Source organism: Schistocerca gregaria, chromosome 2 (assembly GCF_023897955.1).
Source record: "Schistocerca gregaria isolate iqSchGreg1 chromosome 2, iqSchGreg1.2, whole genome shotgun sequence".
NCBI lineage: Eukaryota > Metazoa > Arthropoda > Insecta > Orthoptera > Acrididae > Schistocerca > Schistocerca gregaria.
Window position 1 is genome coordinate 39,182,981 of NC_064921.1, and position 20,725 is coordinate 39,203,705.

The 20,725-nt window shown below is 41.2% G+C and overlaps 1 protein-coding gene across 3 annotated transcripts in view; it reads right to left on the reverse strand.

Moving 5' to 3' along the window:
• Positions 1–579: 579 nt before the first annotated feature.
• LOC126336279 (uncharacterized) overlaps positions 580–20,725 on the reverse strand; it is a 183,931-nt gene continuing 163,785 nt past the window's right edge. For all 3 annotated transcript variants that reach the window (XM_049999795.1, XM_049999796.1, XM_049999797.1), the window contains one exon: positions 580–2,656. In XM_049999795.1, coding sequence (XP_049855752.1) covers positions 864–2,656 — 1,793 coding nt within the window. In that variant the 3' untranslated portion in view covers positions 580–863. The remainder of the gene's footprint in view (positions 2,657–20,725) is intronic.

Below are 20,725 nucleotides of genomic sequence, written 5' to 3' on the forward strand. Positions count from 1 at the left end.
GAGAGTGGCTGTCTTTATGTTAATAAGGTAAATATGTATGGATGAAATGACAATTTACTCTTAGTTTAATTCTACAGCAATAAAATAAACTTACATAAAATGTGCTAAAGCTCTGTTTAATTAAACAACAATGAAAGAAACATTCATTGCATCACACTGTTGCCATGAACAGGTGTTACCCTGCAGTAATGGCTAACTCAAAGCATTAAACTGCACAGTTGCATCAGGTCCTAGCCAGCTGCTCATTTGATTACTAATTTTCTCATAAACAACTGCCCTTAGTGGGATTGTGCTGCTAGCTTGTAATCTGTATCATGTTCTCAGATTGATAATAAATTTTCTGTCTCCTAGCTCACTGTTCATTTTATATTACTACTGCTCACTTGGGCGTATGACAACACAATTTATCACTGTGTTAGCTGACACAATAGTGAAGGAATAGGCATGCAGTTGTGAGGCGACAATGGAACAGTGAAAAAAATTATTTGTGGTTGGTTCAATCTATACATAAGCACTCCCCCTAAATTATTTTAATAAACTACTGGGTACTGATTGTTAAAAAAATTATGGACAAAGGCATTCAAACATTTCTTCAAAATGAAGATGTAAACACTTTATTTGCACAGAATGTTTGTAAATAGACAACTCTGAACAAATCGAATTACTTATAATTAACACTAAATTATATGGTTGAAAGAAAGCACCAGAATATTGTAATCAGTCAAGTGCTAGCAAGAACCACTGCATATATGATTCTGGTAAATTTGAAGACCAGAAAGACAACTCAGCATTTGGACATATTTGCTAGCATTACACATTACATTACAAACAAAACATACAAATGAGGAAAAAACATGAAACTGCTATCTCCTTTTCTTTTTTATTAATTTTCTACATCCTTTGCCATACCATCCTGGGTTGCTGGGTTTTTTCTTCACGACTATTTTCTGGGTCAACGTTTCATCATAATCTTCACCAGACTGAAAGCTGCTACCTGCTTTAGGTGCTTGTGTGTCCTGAAGTGTGTCACTAGATTCAATTTCTCCAGTGTCACTACTGTCGTCTGTATGTTGACAACATTCACAAACAGACAAGATTTTTTCATTCTTTGAGTCCTTACTAAGTTTGTTTATGTTCTTGAAATTAGGTACAGAAGGACGGTAAAATAAGCAAATATTGGAATTGAAGTTAAATTTGCAAAATACACAATTAGTATGACTCCTATTAAAATTTAGCTTGTTTTCCATTACTTTCCTGTTCACTTTATGTTGCGTTTTCAACACAGTGTACCTAGTTCTCTTTTTTCTCTGATTACGTGATAATTTACTTTTATACACATTTGTGGCATTTGATGAAACTGTTTTTAACCTTAATTCTCTGTCAGTTTCATGGAAGCTGCAGTAGCTCGAACTATTACAAAGACAATTATCGACAGTACAAACACATCCGTTAACACGGTCTAATTTGCTAGAAGAGATTTTGGCCTCAGGTGGAAGGCCACCGTGTAAATGACACTGGCTATGGCACGAACTGAGCTTTGTTACATGAGGACTATTATGAACATTGGAACTTACACCTTTATCACAAATATCATTTTTAATACTGAGCAAGGGCTTCAAATTAACACAATCTGTCCTCTCATCTTGGACAATTTGTTTACCACATTCCAAGATATATTTAAAATAATGTGAACTTACTTCCTTACATATAGATCTATCAACTAATTGGAAAATTTTATCAGCCTGTGGCCTCTGGTTGCAGGTGCACACTTTATCTCTGTCTGAAGTGTTACCGTTACCTGTCGTAGAAGAATTTTTGAAAGCAATAAGATCACACTGCTTAATGGACATTTTATTAACGTTAAGCAATATTCTATGCAATTTGTCTGCAAAGTCACCTTTTTCTAGCAAGTCTGAATGAGTATTTTCAGACTTTGATAAATGACCTGCCTCTGCAGACAGTAGCTTATCAGATATTTTATCAAAATGACATGTACAACAATAAGACAATGACAACTTATACCAGTTATCGCCACCAACAAGATGCTCACCAAGTCTTAATTTCACACCTTCATAAACAATTTCTATTGGAGAATTTGTTTCCAATTCACCAACTTGTTCCTTGCAGATAATTCGGCAGTCATCAACTTCATTACCAGACTCAACACTAAAATAAAACAATGGCATTTTCTCATAAGCTACATACAAATTCTGGTCAGCACTCGTCATTGAATTATCGTCTACTGGAATTTCTACACTTGCATTTAATGCTGAAGAGTGTTTAATATTTTCCTTCCACTCTCTTCTCTCTTTAATACTGTACTCACCAGCACTGTTTATTGAACAGTTACTTTGAAGAAACTGACTGTGTTTATTTTTTACTGACTTAACTGGTAATACTGCAGTGTCAGCATTACCTCCCTCAAAATCAATATCACCACTTAAAATACACTTAGTATTAGATTCCTCCTTAGAAACTGTGTGATTTCCTGTGCTGGTGACTTGAGGTACACTGAGGCAAGACTTCGAAGTAGTGTGTTTTTCTGCTGGATGCAAAGGTGTGAAGTGTCCAAAAATGGGGTCTCTATCTTTGCTGTACACTGGGATGGACAGTTCCAAGTATTCCATCACTTTTTTCATAACTTCGTCACATTTTCCTGTAATAAGAAGTTAAGGTCTTGATGAAAAACATTTTCGATTCCTTTCTAATTAAAATTATTATTATTAATAATTCAAATTATCATGTATAATTATTTATAAGTAATAAAACAAAAACAATTATCATCATGAATACTCGTTTCTCAAGTCATTAGTTATTACATACTATCATTTAAAATTATTCTTTGGAACTGAATTACATTTAGCATAGATTTTAACGGAAGAGGGCCTTTTGGCCAAAGGCTTAAATGTACAGCAGTCTTTACATTGTGTCTGCCTGTGCCTCAACGTCTCCTCTATATGAAGAGTAGTAATCTATCTTTTTAGTAATTTTGTTGTTATTCCAGTGTGGACTTCCCATTATTTCTGGTCTATTGCAGATACTACTTACAACTCTGAAAAAGGATATATTACTGTCATGGGTGCTCAGTACAAAGTTCTATGTATGTGTGTAGTGGATGGACTGTGCGAAAGATGATCATACACCTGCTTCACAAGCTGTAATCTTAACCACATTATGTCACACATTAATGTAATTATTGGCAATTTATGTAATCAGTATTATACTCTTATGAAATAGTTATGATAATGACAATGATCTTCAAAAAATAATTTTGCTTCATGACTGAGAAACAATTGAACCATTTTGTTTTTACCCCTCATGGGGTAATTACTATCAGGTTGGGAAACACTGGCCTACACCGCACAGCTAGTAATGGTATCACTGCCCTACACCTCATCACCTGGTAACGGATCACTGTCCACCACTTTCTTAAGATTCTCATCTCAGCAGCATGCAAACTGCAGACCAGCTTTCCCATTTTAAAGACCCTCTTGTCAGTGTCTTAATGACGGCCCTTTCTCTCTTTTCCCGCTGTCAACAGTTTGTGATGCTAAGCAATAGTTTTTGATGCTAAGCTGTAACAATATGATAACCTGTGGGTTGTCTGGATCCACAGCTACACATTCGCACGATGATCCTTGTCTCTGAGGAAACTGGTTTCATTTGACGAGTAAAAGGAGGCAACTTATGTACCGTTAGAGGGCTTTCTCTCTCTCTCTGTCTGTAAATAAGCTCTTAAAGGAGTAGACAGGGCATTGTCCCCCATTGTGTTGTTCACGTAACTGGGTGTGTCTCTGCTGGCAGGCAGAAAAATGTATGCAAAAGGACATGAACTCTTTAACATATTTGCTAATGGATTGAGTCTTAGTGTGGATTATCATTCAGCATAATATTAATTAATTTCTGGAAGCAGAAGTACTGGCAAGTCATTTTGTAATTGTCACTGTCCACTTTGCAACAATACTGAGTGTTCTGTTGCCTGTCATAACATATCATTTTCTGGATACAGCTCTATGCTAGTCCACTGTCCTCCTGCAGTTTGCAAGGGCCAGTCATTGACTACATCGAGGTGGTTTTCTGACAAATTTTTTGTTTAGCCCAGTGATGATGGACCGATCTGTCACCATACCTCCTAAATGGGTGTTGGTTAAAGCTGAGTAGATCCAGTAATTTCTGCTGCATGACCGAAGTTTTCAGTCACCCCTTGCAGATAAAGGTATGAAAGTCCTTGCAGGAGGCAGCCTTACAGAAGTGCTATAAGTGGGAGCAGGAAATGGCCAATGAGAAGGCCTAGATTCTGCTACCAATTCCAATTGGTCAGACGGCCTAATGAGTGGATTGGCCAGAAGCCCTTGTGGGATAGAGACTAGCGTCGTGGGTCCCTGGGTTGATGTTTGTGTTTTAATGTCCCTAAAATGAAAGTCCCTAGTGATCCTTTGTAATTGATTAGGTTAGTTTTCATGTAGGGGAAGCTACTGAGAGAGCTTTCAAAAGTGGACTCCCATGCACGGGTGTCCAGTTGGGATCATGCACTTTCCTATTTTTCTTGGCTAGTTGGATTACTTAGTGTTGGACTGTTTGACAAAAAGAGGCCCTGGCACAGGATTTAACTGCTTTTGATGGACTGGGCTAGAAATAATTGATGCCAATAAATTTCATTTGTTTTTGTACAAATCTAAGTGTGGCTCATTCTGTTACAGAGATTGTCGGCAGAAGTTGCAGGGAAATGTCAGTGGTGAACATATTGTACTACAGTCCAGTGTTCGGATCTCCGAGTGTTTCTGAAAATAACTTGAGCGCTACAGGTTTTTCATTACTGAGATAGGAGTAATAAACATCTTGCGAGTCAAAGTGAGACTACAGATCCTTACTTAGACTGATTGGACACTAACTGTGCAGGTAATTAAACTGGATCCACCAATAAGTGTCCCCAATTAAGTGTGAGAGCAGTACATCATGAATCAGTCTCGCGCACTGTTCACTGCCGAGGGCACGTGCATTCTGCTCAGGGAAAGCTTCGAGGACAGATGGAAGGTGCGTTTCACCGGGTGACACTTATCGGGAATGTATGTTTTTCTCAGCTGTTTTTGACATTAGTCCTACAGAATGCTAGAATTTACGATGACGGTTTAACATTCTGAGAGATTTTGTGTGTTTTAATTTCTGTCTATTTTTTGACACAGCGAAACAAGAGAATAGTTGGAAAGCCAAATGAGTGTAAGAAAGAAAGAAATGGAGGAAACACAATTGAAGAAAGAAATCTTGCAGTCATTTTGATTTATGAAACCTAAGGTACTATTTCGAACCTGTGCTGAATGACTTACACAGTATAATCTGGAAGGATACAGGAGAACTGAGGCAGCTTCTGGATGACGTGCTGAATAACAGGCTAAACAGCAACACTGAATGTATGAAAGAAAGAAAGAATAACAATGAATTTAAACCATCAGTTGGGGCAAGTAAGAATATAAAAGTCAGTGCAAGAGAGGAAGACTTAAATGACAGAATTTGTGGCAAGGCAGAAATAGATGACATTACTATCATAGTAGGCTATATAAAACCATCTGGGGGAAGCATAGCATCTAACCTGGAGTGAGAGGTCAGATAGTGAGGTCCCACTGCAGAAAGAGTATTAATCAGCAAACAGGCACAGAAACTGAAACAGAAGAATCAGATAAAACTGAAAGATGGAATCTGATTTTGAAGCTGTTGTAGCACAATCGGTTGTTTCTGGAGTTCCGGCTTAGGCTGATAATGAGCACTATTAGAAATGAGATATCTTCCACGGACAAAGCTAAAACAATTATATAAAGAATATGTGTATGTTTCAGAATGACACGGATCTTTGCAAAACGATCAGATGATGTTACCCATGCAAGAATTTGATGTGGTCTTGACTCTTGCATCTATGATTATTAATTTGGAAGCTGGAGAAGAGAGAGATATGCCTTAACCAGGAGATAAATCAAAGATTACTAACGAGAGAATTCCAACTCAAGTGTCATGGGAGGAAGGTGTTGACGGAAACATTCCGTGCCATAAGAAAGGTAGGAAAATGAAAATGCAGGAACTGAAGGAAATAGTTTTTTTTTTTTTTACAAATATGGGGAGAATACAATCTTCATAATTCTGAAGGAGGCAGGGGTAAAAGACAAGGACTGAAGACTGTTTACAATTTGTACAGAAACCAGATGTTAGTTATACGAGTCGAGGGGCATGAAAGGGAAGCAGTGGTTGAGAAGGGCGTGACACAGGGTGGTAGCCTATCCCCGATGTTATTCAATTTGTATATTGAGCAAGCATTAAAGGAAATAAAAGAAAAATTTGGAGTTGGGATTAAAATCAATGGAGAAGAAATAAAAACTTTGAGGTTTGCCAACGACATTGTAAAGGACCTAGAAGAGCAGTTGAACAGAATAGTCAGTGTCTTGAAAGGAGGATAGAAGATGAACATGAACAAAAGCAAAACATGGATCATGGACTGTAGTCAAATTAAATCAGGCGATGGTGAGGGAATTAGATTCAGCAATGAGACACTTAAGGTAGTAAAGGAGTTTTGCTATTTGGGGAGCAAAATAACTAATGATGTTCGAAGTAGAGAGGATATAAAATGTAGACTGGTTACATCAAGGAAAGTGTTTCTGAAGAAGAGAAATTGGTTGACATTGGGTATGGGTTTAAGTGTCAGGAGGTCTTTAAGTATTTGTATGGAGTGTAGTCATGTATGAAGGTGAAACATGGACGATAAACAGTTTAGACAAGAAGAGAATAGAAGCTTTCGAAATGTGGTGCTACAGAAGAATGCTGAAGATCAGATGGGTAGAGGACGTAACTAATGAGGAGGTACTGAACAGAATTGGGAAGAAGGGATCAGTTGGTAGGACACGTTCTGAGGCATCAAGGGATCACCAATTCAGTACTGGAAGGAAGTGTGGAGGGTAAAAATTGTAGAGGAAAACCAAGAGATGAATACGCTAAGCAGATTAAGAACGATGTAGGTTGTAGAAATTAGTTGATGTAGAGGCTAGCACAGGATAGAATAGCAAGGAGAACTGCATCAAACCAGTCTCTGGACTGAAGACCACAACAACAACAACAACAGGGGAAAACAAAAAGTGCAAATTAAATCTCAGAAATCACTATGATCCAGTGATGTGCTCGACCAAGAGCAACAGTTAAACTTGCTCAATTTTTTACTTGGCTGCAATTTAGGTGATACGAGTTTACAACCAAAAGCGGTAGTAAATCGTTGGTGAAACTTGATGAAAGTATAACTCACATTATGTGTTGAATTGAATGAAGATAGTGAAGGATTAAGATGTGAATCCTGCCTGATGGCCTCTCTGACCAGCACTCTGCCAGACACCGAATATGCAATTGTGAGATGAAAGATGGGCTGAGCTTGTATTTTCTTGAAATTTCATGGTCAGGTCTTTACTAAATTCACAATGGTAATTTAGAGTAGAGAAAAATTTTTGCCGTGTGGTTTCCTCAACTTTCAATAGATGAACAAAAAAGCAACAATGACTTTGAGTCACTGACTTTCCTCATGCAGTAAAACAAGATTGGTGAGGAGTTTTTGAACCACAATGTTGCTGGTGATGAGATCTTGGTGTTGCATAAAAATCCAGAACAATATGCCAGTCAATGGAATGGCATCCTTTGACCTACCAGGTTAATGCTGCTTCCTGGATTCTGGTAGGCCTAGCAGGCCCAGATCGAATCCGTCTCCCTAGGTGAATACTGGCTGGTCCCCACGTCCTGCCTCAATTATATGACTTGCAGACATTTGAACACATTCACTCTCTTCCATGGATTACACTAGACGCACATATATGTGCGAATGGATATGTGTGTGTGTGTTTGGGGGGGGGGGGGGGGGGGGGCGCTAGTGAGAGTATACCTGTCCTCCTCCCCCCCCCCCCCCCTCACCCTTAAGGAAAGTTTTTCCGTTCCCGGGATTGGAATGACTTCTTACCCTCTTCCTTAAAACACACATCCTTTCGTCTTTCCCTCTCCTTCCCTCTTTCCTGATGAAGCAACCGTGGGTTGTGAAAGCTTCAATTTTGTATGTGTGTTTGTGTGTCTATCAACATACCAACGCTTTAGTTAATAAGTTACATCATCTTTGTTTTTAGACATATTTTTCCCATGTGGAATGTTTCTCTCTATTATATTCAAATATATATATTGCCTGTTCTTTTGGACATGCTGAAGAGGCACAACATATATATAATTAAGGCAAGGACGGCCAATGATCTCTCCAGTGCGTATGCACACCAGGTGCGAACTCTTACAGGAATCGGCGCAGTGCCATAATTAATCAGGATAGTTGGCAAGGGGCACTACATTTGGAGAGAGTGAATAAGACGAAAATATGGTTCTGACAGGAGCCATGCTGTGGTAGTCTGTGCGTTTGCAATGACCACTGTGTCTGATGCCATAGTGGTCAGAGCATTTGCCTAACAAGCAGGAGACCCGCTTTCGAACCCTGGTCCAGCACAAATTTTCAACTTTCCCCACTGGTTTAAATCAATGCTCACTTGCAGCCAATGTCTATAATTCATTTGTGTCTTAATTCATGCCTAATACGAAGGAGACTTTTTTCCGAATCCTGGTCTAGCACAAATTTTCAATTTTCCCCATTGGTTTAAATCAAAGCTCTCTTGCAGCAAATGTATATAATTCATAATGGCTGCTCTGGATTAAAATGGTGTCCTTTCTTTTGGACATGTTCAAAAGAACAGACACCACATATATCCAGCATTTACATCGCTGTTGTGCCAGGTGCGCATTGCTCAACTTCGGCACGGGGCTTGGGGTTCGAGTCTTGTGTTTCACAGACATTATTTTTCTGCAATGCATTAAACATTTGTGTTTGCATTGAGATAATATTAATTATTTTATTTACCAGCCTCGTGGTCTCCACTGTTTAATTGTAAAGCACAGTACAACAAAAAGCTGCCCTATTGCATCACAAGTAAATACGTATAAGCTTCCAAACGGGGTAGCTTACATGTTCTTTAAACAAAAATAGAAAGGACAAAAGGAAAGAAACACAAAATAAGATCAGCTTTTGCTTGGTTACAGTGAGCACAATGGAGTTGTAACTTCTATGTTTACAATAAACCACATTTTCAAAAGGTGCTTAAAAAAAAAGAAAAAAAGAGTAGCCTAGCAGAGCAATGTGAAGCACTGCCCCCTACCAAGTCCAATCGCTGCACAAGTGGCTAGGTGCATCATCCGGTGACACCACATGTTCAACATTTGTTGTCCACTCTTGGGGTTTCCCAGCACCTGCGGCCCCATGTGTCTCACATTAAATTACTTGCCTCACTGTCATCTGCGTCACTTCAGGGGCTTAAAACACGAATAAGAATCACCCTTTATATAATTTTTTCTGTCATCTCCAATAGAGCCATGGACCTAGTGTGTGGTAGGGACATGAAAACTGCAAATTCATAAATAGGCCTAATTTAAATTAACTACATCAGTCGGTACATTCTTTCAATTATTCTGAATTCATTGGTATAATTAGTTGGGCTAGAGAGCATGTTAATTAGATAATATCATTAATTGAAAACATTCATGCAGCACACCCTTCCAAGTTTGAGGTTGTTCTCCAAGACATATTTTGGGGCTCTGATCTACTCTATCCCAACAATTCAAGAATTTGCAGCTCGGAGAGGCTACCACTTTTCATTGTAAAGCCTGTCACAACAAATATGACATTCTGGACTTTGATTAAATACGGAGTGGTACAAGTGTTTTGGATACCTAATTTAATTAATGGAAAATCAGTTTTTGTGGTTCACTATCCAGCCAAAGAATGCATCACCCTCTGAATTTTATTGTACATCAACTAAAATAAACGTGTATTTTTTAGAATTTTTGGAAGCTGCCATTGTCCTTTGTATAATATACGAGCAATCTGTAACAAATCGGAGTTTGTGATTTAGTTACTGCGGCAGATTTTGAACTTAACATTTTGTGGTACATCTATTTTTCCCTTGAGAGGAGTAACCCTGTACATTATCTGCATTTATGATAAATCAACTCGGTTTTTGAGTTTGCTAACAACTATAATTAATGTGAAGATGTTTTAACAAATTAGTAATTTTTAATGTGTGTTTTTGTGGTGCCTTAATACAAATCTTGTTTTGTTTATCTGCTTCAATTCTTACAGCGAATTAGCAACTGTTTAGCCCCACAGATTAAAAGATAATCAGCAGGTTTAAATTAAAGTCCTTTGTTCACTGCCTTGTAATATGTTGCACTAGTCAAAATTCAGCTCCACTGTGAATGCTACTCTCGAACACAGCACGAGTTGTTTGATGTTTGTGAGCTGCTGGAAATTGCCCTGACTACCATCAAACGGTTGGCAGGTGCTGCGAATCTGTGTGTTGGAAGAGCTCCTGAGAGCAGTGTACCTGTGATACAGGTACCAGAGGCACATCAAGTACTATCCTCTTCTGTGAATCCAGTCTCCTCTGCAGAAAGTTCAGGATCTGTTATTACCCGTCCAGTTGACTGTGAGTGGTGTGTCAATGGTACTTCTAAGGCACCCTGTGCAGGGTGCATGGGACCACAGAGGACTCAGGGTGTTTTAAGGATCCCACTAACCACAAAGTTCGAGGTGTTGTCTTTCACTGAAACTGACCCATTAGGACTCGCTTCACCTGTTGTGGAGAAACCTGTTTTGTCCAGTGTCAGGAGGTGGCAAACACAAAATGGTAGGGTCTATTAATTTCCAGCAGTCCAAATGTATAGCGAATGACGGTAGCCATTAGGGAAATGGCAGCAAGGGACGGGAAACGATAGAATATGCACTCGGTGTGTATCCTGGGGGCTCATTCAACATGTTGAAGAGGCTATTCCAGCAGCCACTGAGGGAACAGGGTACAACCAACAGCAGATTGTGGCACATTTTTGAACAAATGATATCTGTCGTCTGGGGTTCAAAGTCATTCTTGGGTCAGTCCAATGACTGGCAGAGATGGTTGAGAAGACCAGCCTTGCGTATGGAGTTTCAACGAAGCTCACAATTTGCAGCATTGGCCCCAGAACTCATTGTGAACCTTTGGTTCTGAGTCGAGAAGAAGGAGTGAACCAGAGACTTCGAAAGGTCTGTGACAAGGTAAGCTACGACTTTCTGGACTTGCACCATATGGCTGAAACTTTTGGGTCCCCCTAAATAGGCCAGGTATGCACTAGCAGCTCATGGGTGGCAGGCCATAATGGCTTCATGTCGCATTGGTAACATAACCTTGACCTTCTCTGGGAGGGTATTCTCCTCGAAAGCCAGAATAAGGGACCAATATAGATGCAGTGTCTATAGGACCCTTCAGACTCTGAGACGTTTCCAAGGCAATCACAGAAGAAGCTTTAATCAACAGGGAGCCCGACCGCATCTTACCGATACATTCCATTTTGCCAAACCTGTCCTCAACGTTCTCCACAAAAAACAATGGATTTGTGGCGATGAATGTGTCCCCGTCCATCCTAGACATACCAGGTAGTGGGGAAAGTGTTTCATTCCAATATGGCAAGCCTGGCCCTTCTCCAAGTACAGAAAGGGCAACAGCCTCCAAGGGTTGGGCCAAAGTCAGGACATGCGGGGACCAAGCAGCAATCGGTATTGTAATTCCAGAATAAGATTTTCACTCTGCAGCGGAGTGTGCGCTGATATGAAACTTCCTGGCAGATTAAAACTGTGTGCCCGACCGAGACTCGAACTCGGGACCTTTGCCTTTCGCGGGCAAGTGCTCTACCAACTGAGCTACCGAAGCACGACTCATGCCCGGTACTCACAGCTTTACTTCTGCCAGTACCTCGTCTCCTACCTTCCAAACTTTACAGAAGCTCTCCTGCGAACCTTGCAGAACTATTGTAATTGTAAACTGTTGAAGCTGCACTGGTAAAGTACCAGAACTTCAAGCGCTGATAGAAAGCACTGAAGCTGAAATCTTTATAGGTACAGAAAGCTGGCTGATGCTAGAGATAAATTCTGCTGAAATTTTTACAAAGGCACAGAAGCTGTTTAGAAAGGATAAACTGGATGCAACCGGTGGTGGCATTTTTGTCGCTGTTAGTAGTAGTTTATCCTGTAGTGAAGTAGAAGCAGATAGTTCCTGTGAATTATTATGGGTGGAGGTTACACTCAACAACCGAGCCAGGTTAATAATTGGTTCCTTTTACCGACCTCCCGACTTAGCAGCAATAGTGGCAGAACAACTGAGAGAAAATGTGGAATACATTTAACATACATTTCCTCAGCATGTTATAGTCTTAGATGGAGATTTCAATTTATCAGATATAGACTGGGACACTCAGATGTTTAGGACGGGTGGTAGGGACAGAAAATCGAGTGACATTATTCTGAGTGCACTATCTGAAAGTTACCTCGAGCAATTAAACAGAGAACCGACTCATGGAGATAACATCTTGGACCTACTGATAACAAACAGACCCGAACTTTTCGACTCTGTATGTGCAGAACAGGGACTCGGTAATCATAAGGCCGTTGCAGCATCCCTGAATATGGAAGTAAATAGGAATATAAAAAAAAGGACGAAGGTTTATCTGTTTAGCAAGAGTAATAGAAGGCAGATTTCAGTCTACCTAACAGATCAAAACGAAAATTTCTGTTCTGACACTGACAATGTTGAGTGTTTATGGAAAAAGTCCAAGGCAATTGTAAAATGCGTTTTAGACAGGTACGTCCTGAGTAAAACTGTGAGGGACGGGAAAAACCCACTTTGGTTCAACAACAAAGTTAGGAAACTACTGCGAAAGCAAAGAGAGCTTCACTGCAAGTTTAAACGCATCCAAAACCTCTCAGACAAACAGAAGCTAAACAATGTCAAAGTTAGCGAAAGGAAGGCTATGCGTGAAGCGTTCAGTGAATTCGAAAGTAAAATTCTATGTACCAACTTGACAGAAAATCCTCGGAAGTTCTGGTCTTACATTAAATTAGTAAGTGGCTCAAAACAGCATATCCAGACACTCCGGGATGATGATGGCATTGAAACAGAGGGTGACGCGCGCATAAAGCTGAAATACTAAACACCTCTTTCCAAAGCTGTTTCACAGAGGAAGACCGCACTGCAGTTCCTTCTCTAAATCCTCGCACAAACGAAAAAATGGTTGACATCGAAATAAGTGTCCAAGGCACAGAAAAGCAACTGAAATCACTCAACAGAGGAAAATCTACTGGACCTGACGGGATACCAATTCGATTCTACACAGAGTACGTGAAAGAACTTGTCCCCTTCTAACAGACGTGTACCGCAAGTCTCTAGAGGAACGGAAGGTTCCAAATGATTGGAAAAGAGCACAGGTAGTGCCAGTCTTCAAGAAGGGTTGTCGAGCAGATGCCTGGAACTATAGACCTATATCTCTTGACATCGATATGTTGTAGAATCTTAGAACATGTTTTTTGTTCGCGTAACATGCTGTTCCTGGAAACCCAGAATCTACTCTGTAGGAATCAACATGGATTCCAGAAACAGCGATCGTGTGAGACCCAACTCGCTTTATTTGTTCCTGAGACCTAGAAAATATTAGATACATGCTCCCAGGTAGATGCTATTTTCCTTGACTTCCGGAAGGCGTTCGATACAGTTCCGCACTGTCGCCTGATAAAGTAAGAGCCTACGGAATATCAGACCAGCTGTGTGGCTGGATTGAAGAATTTTTAGCAAACAGAACACAGCATGTTGTTCTCAATGGAGAGACATCTACAGACGTTAAAGTAACCTCTGGCGTGCCACAGGGGAGTGTCATGGGACCATTGCTTTTCACAATATATATAAATGACCTAGTAGATAGTGTCGGAAGTTCCATGAGGCTTTTCGCGGATGATGCTGTAGTATACAGAGAAGTTGCAGCATTAGAAAATTGTAGCGAAATGCAGGAAGATCTGCAGCGGATAGGCACTTGGTGTAGGGAGTGGCAACTGACCCTTAACATAGACAAATGTAATGTATTGCGAATACATAGAAAGAAGGATCCTTTATTGTATGATTATATGATAGCGGAACAAACACTGGTAGCAGTTACTTCTGTTAAATATCAGGGAATACACATCCGGAACGATTTGAAATGGAATGATCATATAAAATTAATTGTTGGTAAGGTGGGTACCACGTTGAGATTCATTGGGAGAGTCCTTAGAAAATGTAGTCCATCAACAAAGGAGGTGGCCTACAAAACACTCGTTCAGCCTATACTTGAGTATTGCTCATCAGTGTAGGATCCGTACCAGATCGGGTTGAAGGAGGAGATAGAGAAGATCCAAAGAAGAGCGGCACGTTTCATCACAGGGTTATTTGGTAAGCGTGATAGCGTTATGGAGATGTTTAGCAAACTCAATTAGCAGAATCTGCAAGAGAGGCGCTGTGCATCGCGGTGTAGCTTGCTGTCCAGGTTTCGAGAGGGTGCATTTCTGGATGAGGTATCGAATATATTGCTTCCCCCTACTTATACCTTCCGAGGAGATAACGAATGTATAATTAGAGAGAATCGAACGTGCACGGAGGCTTTCAGGCAGTGTTCTTCCCGCGAACCATACGCGACTGGAACAGGAAAGGGAGGTAATGACAGTGGCATGTAAAGTGTCCTTCGCCACATACCATTGGGTGGCTTGCGGAGTATAAATGTAGATGTAGATAGCCAGTGAAGGGAAGTCTGCAGGATCCACCTGAAGTGACGGCCATCTGAGAGCGGTCAAATTTTTCAGCTTGATACACATCATGTGCCAAGCACCCACTCCTATCTCAGGTGGGCGCCAACTAGCCAGAGCAACGGCTGTCCAACAAGACAAGCAACCACTCCTTGGCATACACGGGGAGGAAAGAGCTCAGGTATCAGTAGTGTGATCCTTGTTTTGTCAGGGGACTTACCATATGGGTACATAAAGCCTCACCACACGGACGGGCTACACGTGCTGGTGACTTAATGCGGCAGAGGGGCTGCAGTGGGGCAGGAAAAGGTAAAGGAAGGGGAGGAGAAGAATCCACGCCATAGACGCTAGGGAGGGAATTCGCCCTCAAATGGCTCACTCTAAAGACAGAAAATTTAGAAGTGGAGGTCAGACTGTAAGGGGGTCCAAACACCAATATGGATGAACGAGAAAAATGAAAGAGAAACAAAATTGCAGGGAATCCAGGTGGATAGCCAGGTAGACATAATCAGAACACCGAGAGAAGGGATAGGAGGGGGCAGTGGGGAAGGAGTGAGGATGGAAGTTGGGAGTGGCACAGTGAAGGAAATGCAGCCCAAGAGCGAAGATTGGGCCCCTTGTGCACCACACACAAACTCATGAAAGAACTGTGAACCCCCTGGCAGGGAGTGGCTGGCTGAAAAGCCTTCTGAATCTGCTTGGAGCATGTATCCCATCTTCTCCAGAAGATTGTGCATAGATGCTCAATATCTGGGCCTGACAAGGTGTGTGCCTTGGGGGCAAGTGTCTTTAGGACTCTGTTCTTCTGTACTGGAAGATGACAGGTGCCAGGTTTAAAATACATACTGTGGCCAAACGACCCATGTAATCTCTTTTTGAGAAGTACATCTAGAAATGACAGCTGATCATCCTTCTCCAGTTCTGTGGTGGTGGTGGCACGAGATAAGTTGTCGCAGAAACTCACTGGACCTCTTCCTACAATGAGACCAGACCACAATGGTATCATCCACATACCTGAAAAAGCATGTGGATTTGTATCTAGCTGTCTCTAAGGTGTCATCCTCAAATTTCTCCACAAATAGATAGGCAACCGCTGGAGATGGGCAGCTTGCCCATGGCTCCTTGTTCTGTCTGTCTGTAATATTGTCCCCCGATCAGAATATATGTTGAAATCAATATATGCCTGAACAGGTCCATCAGAGCATCATCAATTTTTTCTGCAGTCAGTTCCAGTGAGTCTTTCCCTGATATATCAGTAAATGGGAAGACCACATTAAAACTGACCATTATACCAGATACCGAGATACACAGTTGCTCTATACAGCACAATAAGTCCTCCAACTTGCAGGTGTGGTGAACACACTTCCCCACATATAGGCACACCAGTTTCTTCAAATACGTAGCTGCTGAGTACGTCAGTGTGCTGGTCTTACTCAGGATTGGGTGCAGAAGCACACCCTATTCATGTACTTTGAATCCTTGCAGTCACGATAGAACTGGCACTCCAGCTGTGATTTGAAAACCTTGACAGTCATGCCTGTTGCATCCAGTTTTCATTTGCTTACAGAAATACCAGTTAACTAAATATTCTGTTTCCTGTATTAACTTACTCGCTAATCATTTCTGCCCCTGTCCAGCTCTCCTACAACACAGTTACCTCATCCCTCCCTACCTGTGCACAAAGCCTTACACAAAACCTGGCAATGAGATCTACTACTTACACGAGGCTGTCTTCAGGTTATCAAGTGATTGCTTACCTCCCGTACTGTCACCTTTTTGCTTGTTTTTTGCTGTTATTCATTGTTCTGCGTACCCAATGCTTGTTTGCTTGTGCTCTGTATGTTCTAGTTTCTGAGGTTGCTGCAACTGCAACCTCTTTTTGCTTTCTCTGTGCTTCATTGTCTTGCTACTTTCGGTTTTTGCTGTTTGTATATTGCTTGTTTCATAACAGCTACTGTGCCGCAGTCACCTGCACCACCAGATTCTTAAATACTCGAACCTTTCCTTGCAACAGGTTTTGCAGATTCTAGAGTGTCAGGATTCCTGGGAAAGTGCAGCACATGGTTTTGAAGTAGCTTCTGTTTGTTCATTACATATCTGCAACAAACTGGCCTCACAGCCGGCTCACAAACAGTGATGCAGCCAGCCACAGTTACAGTGTGCACATAAACACATGTTGTGTCTGGCACAAGGCGTGAAGTCGTGCCTTCGCTGTAATGCACAGCACGTGCTTGCGGATCTTGCCACCTCACTGAGGTTACTTGCATTTTTGTGACAAACGAGAACATGTACAGTCTGTGCACTTACAGAGGTTTGAAGCACCCCCCTGCTATCGTTCACACAAATGTAGTCACAAAAGTGTGCAATGTATTTCCCAAACTCCATAGTGTCATTAATGCAAAACAACAGTGCAACAGCCGTTCAAGAAAGGCTCCCAACTCATCTGCAGTGTTATGTGAAAACAGCAAACTCTTTGTGCCTCTTATCACTGCTGGACAATCATTCAATTTGCAACTTGACACTGGTGTTTTGTCGACTGTCAACATATTCCTGTCTTAGGCACCTTTAGACTTCCTGCAACTTCCCACAGTTGGACAGACAGATTTACAGTGCTTTCCTCATGAAACAGTGCTAATATTTTTGGTCTTACCTCTTTTGATTTGTTTGGATAAAGCATTCAGGACAAGGTGCTTTCTGTTTCTTCCCTTGATTCTTGGGACAATGTTGTTCAGTTATGTGCATAATTCCAGGATTTATTTTCTGAGGGTTATGTAAAACCAATAATCTTGCTTCCCATGTCACACTGAAGGACAATACACAGCCAAGTTTTGTTCGAGCATATCCTGCCCCTCAGGCTCTTCGAGAAATGGTGGCTCGGGAACTTACTGCTTTGCAAGACACTGGAGTCTTACACCCATTCATGCCAGTCAGTGGGCATCTCCTCTTGTTACTATAAAGGAGCTGTCCAGCAGACTCAGGTTGCGTTGGTTTTAAGAAAACTAAATTCTCCGATAGTCACCGACAGTTATACCTTGCCATGCCCTGGAGAATTGACGGATAAATTGGATGCCGGTTGTCACTGTTCCACAACTGGTTTGGGTGACATTTTCTTGCAAGTACCTCTGTAAGAGCAGTCGCAAAAAGTGTTTATCATTAACACTCATCTGCGTCTCCTCAAATTTTTGATGTGTCCATTTAACAGTGCTTCCGCACCCACCATTTTTCAGTATTTCCTGAGATGATTGCCAAAGTTCCTTTTTGCTCAAATTATTTAGAGGACATTGTCATCTCAGGTCACACTCCTGGAGGACACATCAGCATTCTTTGCACTGTGTCCAACTGTCGTCTGCAGTCTGTCTCAAACGTAACAGTGACAAATTGTGTTCTTTCAGACTGAACTTGAGTACTTACGACAGGTCATTAATAACCAGGGTGTTCGTTCATTGCAACCACAGTAGCTTGCTATCCATGACCTTTCATCCTCGTGAAACATTGCAGAAATTGCAGCTTTGTTAGGGAAGCTTAAGTATTACAACCGATTTATTCATAACACCATTCAAATCGTGGCTCCCGTGCATCATTTGTGCAGGAAGACTGTTGCTTTTGTTTAGTTGCAAGAGTGTCAGTCTACTTTCCAGAATTTGAAATATGCTTTGTTTAGTGACCTTGTCTTGTTCATTTGGATCAAGTCTAACCTGTGGTCTCGGCTGTGGATGCTTCCTGTTACAGCATCAGTGCAGTTTTGTCACACATATTTGATTCTATTGACAGACATATCTGCTTGTGTCTGTGTATGTGCGGATGGATGTGTGTGTGTGTGTGTGTGTGTGTGTGTGTGTGTGTGTGTGTGTGTGTGTGTGTGTGCGCGCTCGAGTGTACACCTGTCCTTTTTTTCCCCTAAGGGAAGTCTTTCCGCTCCCGGGATTGGAATGACTCCTTACCCTCTCCCTTAAAACCCACATCCTTTCATTTTTCCCTCTCCTTCCTTCCTTCCTGACGAAGCAACTGCCAGTTGCGAAAGCTCGTAATTCTGTGTGTGTGTTTTGTTCATGTGCCTGTCTGCCGGCACTTTCCCGCTTGGTAAGTCTTGGAATCTTTGTTTTTAATATATATTGGGGGACTGGAATTCAATAGTAGGAAAAGGAACAGAAGGGAAAGTAGTAGGTGAATTTGGACTTGGGGAAAGGAGTGGAAGAGGAAGCCGACTAGTAGTATTTTGCAAAGAGCATAATTTAATCATAGCTAACTCTTGGTTTTAGAATAGTGAAAGAACATTGTATATGTGGAGGAGACCTGGAGACAAGGAAGGTTTCAGATTGATTACATAATGGTAAGACACAGGTTTTGGAACCAGTTTTTAAACTGCAAGACATTTCCAGCAGCAGATGTGGACCCTGACCACAAGTTACTAATCATACCATGCAGATTAAAACTGCAAAAATGCATGATTTTACACAGATGGGAGCTCGATAAACTGAAAAACCAGAGGTTGTAGACAGCTGCAGAGGGAGCCTTGGAATCATTGACAAGAACAGGGGAAAGAAACAGTAGAAGAAGAATGGGTAGCTTTGAGAGGTGAAACAGTGTAGGTGGCAGAAAATCAAATAGGTAAAAAGACAAAGACTAATAGAAATCTATGGGTAACACCACATATTTAAACGATGAAAGGAGAAAATATAAAAATGCAATAAATGAAGCAGGTGAAGCACCTAAAAAATGAGATCGACAGGAAGTGCAAAATGGCTAAGCAGGGATGGCTAGAGGACAAATGTAAGGATGTAGAGGCATGTACCACCAGGGATAAGATGGATACTGCCTACATGAAAATTAAAGAGACCTCTGGAGGAAAGACAACCACTTGTATGAATATCAAGTTCTAAGCAAAGAAGAGAAGAGAAAGCAAAAAGATGGAAGGAGTATATAGAGGGTCTATAAAAGGGAGATGTACTTGAGGGCAGTATTGTGGAAATGGAAGAGGAAGTAGATGAAGATGTAAAGTGAGATATGATAATGCATGAAGAATTTCACAAATCACTGACAGACTTAAGTCAAAACACGGCCCTGAGAGTAGACAACATTCCGTTAGAGTTACTAATAGCCTTGGGAGAGCAAGACATGACAAAACACAGCATGTCATTCTCAATGGAGAGCAGTCTTCCAAAGTGAGAGCGATTTCAGGTGTGTCACAGGGGAGTGTCGTAGGACCATTGCTATTCACAATATGCATAAATGACCTTGTGGATGACATCGGAAGTTCACTGATGATGCTGTGGTATATCGAGAGGTTGTAACAATGGAAAATTGTACTGAAATGCAGGAGGATTTGCAGCGAATTGACGCATGGTGCAGGGAATGGCAATTGAATCTCAATGTAGACAAGTGTAATGTGCTGTGATATACACAGAAAGAAAGATCCCTTATCATTTAGCTACAATATAGCAGGTCAGCAACTGGAAGCAGTTAATTCCATAAATTATCTGGGAGTACGCATTAGGAGTGATTTAAAATGGAATGATCATACAGGGTGTTACAAAAAGGTACGGCCAAACTTTCAGGAAACATTCCTCAAACACAAATAAAGAAAAGATGTTATGTGGACATGTGTCCGGAAACGCTTAATTTCCATGTTAGAGCTCATTTTAGTTTCGTCAGTATGTACTGTACTTCCTCGATTCACCGCCAGTTGGCCCAATTGAAGGAAGGTAATGTTGGCTTCGTTGCTTGTGTTGACATGCGACTCATTGCTCTACAGTACTAGCATCAAGCACATCAGTATGTAGCATCAACAGGTTAGTGTTCATCACAAACGTGGTTTTGCAGTCATTGCAATGTTTACAAATGCGGAGGTGGCAGATGCCCATTTGTGTATGGATTAGCATGGGGCAATAGCCATGGCGCGGTACGTTCGTATCGAGACAGATTTCCAGAACGAAGGTGTCCCAACAGGAAGGCGTTCGAAGCAATTGATCGGCGTCTTAAGAGAGCACGGAACATTCCAGCCTATGACTCGCGACTGGGGAAGACCTAGAACGACGAGGACAC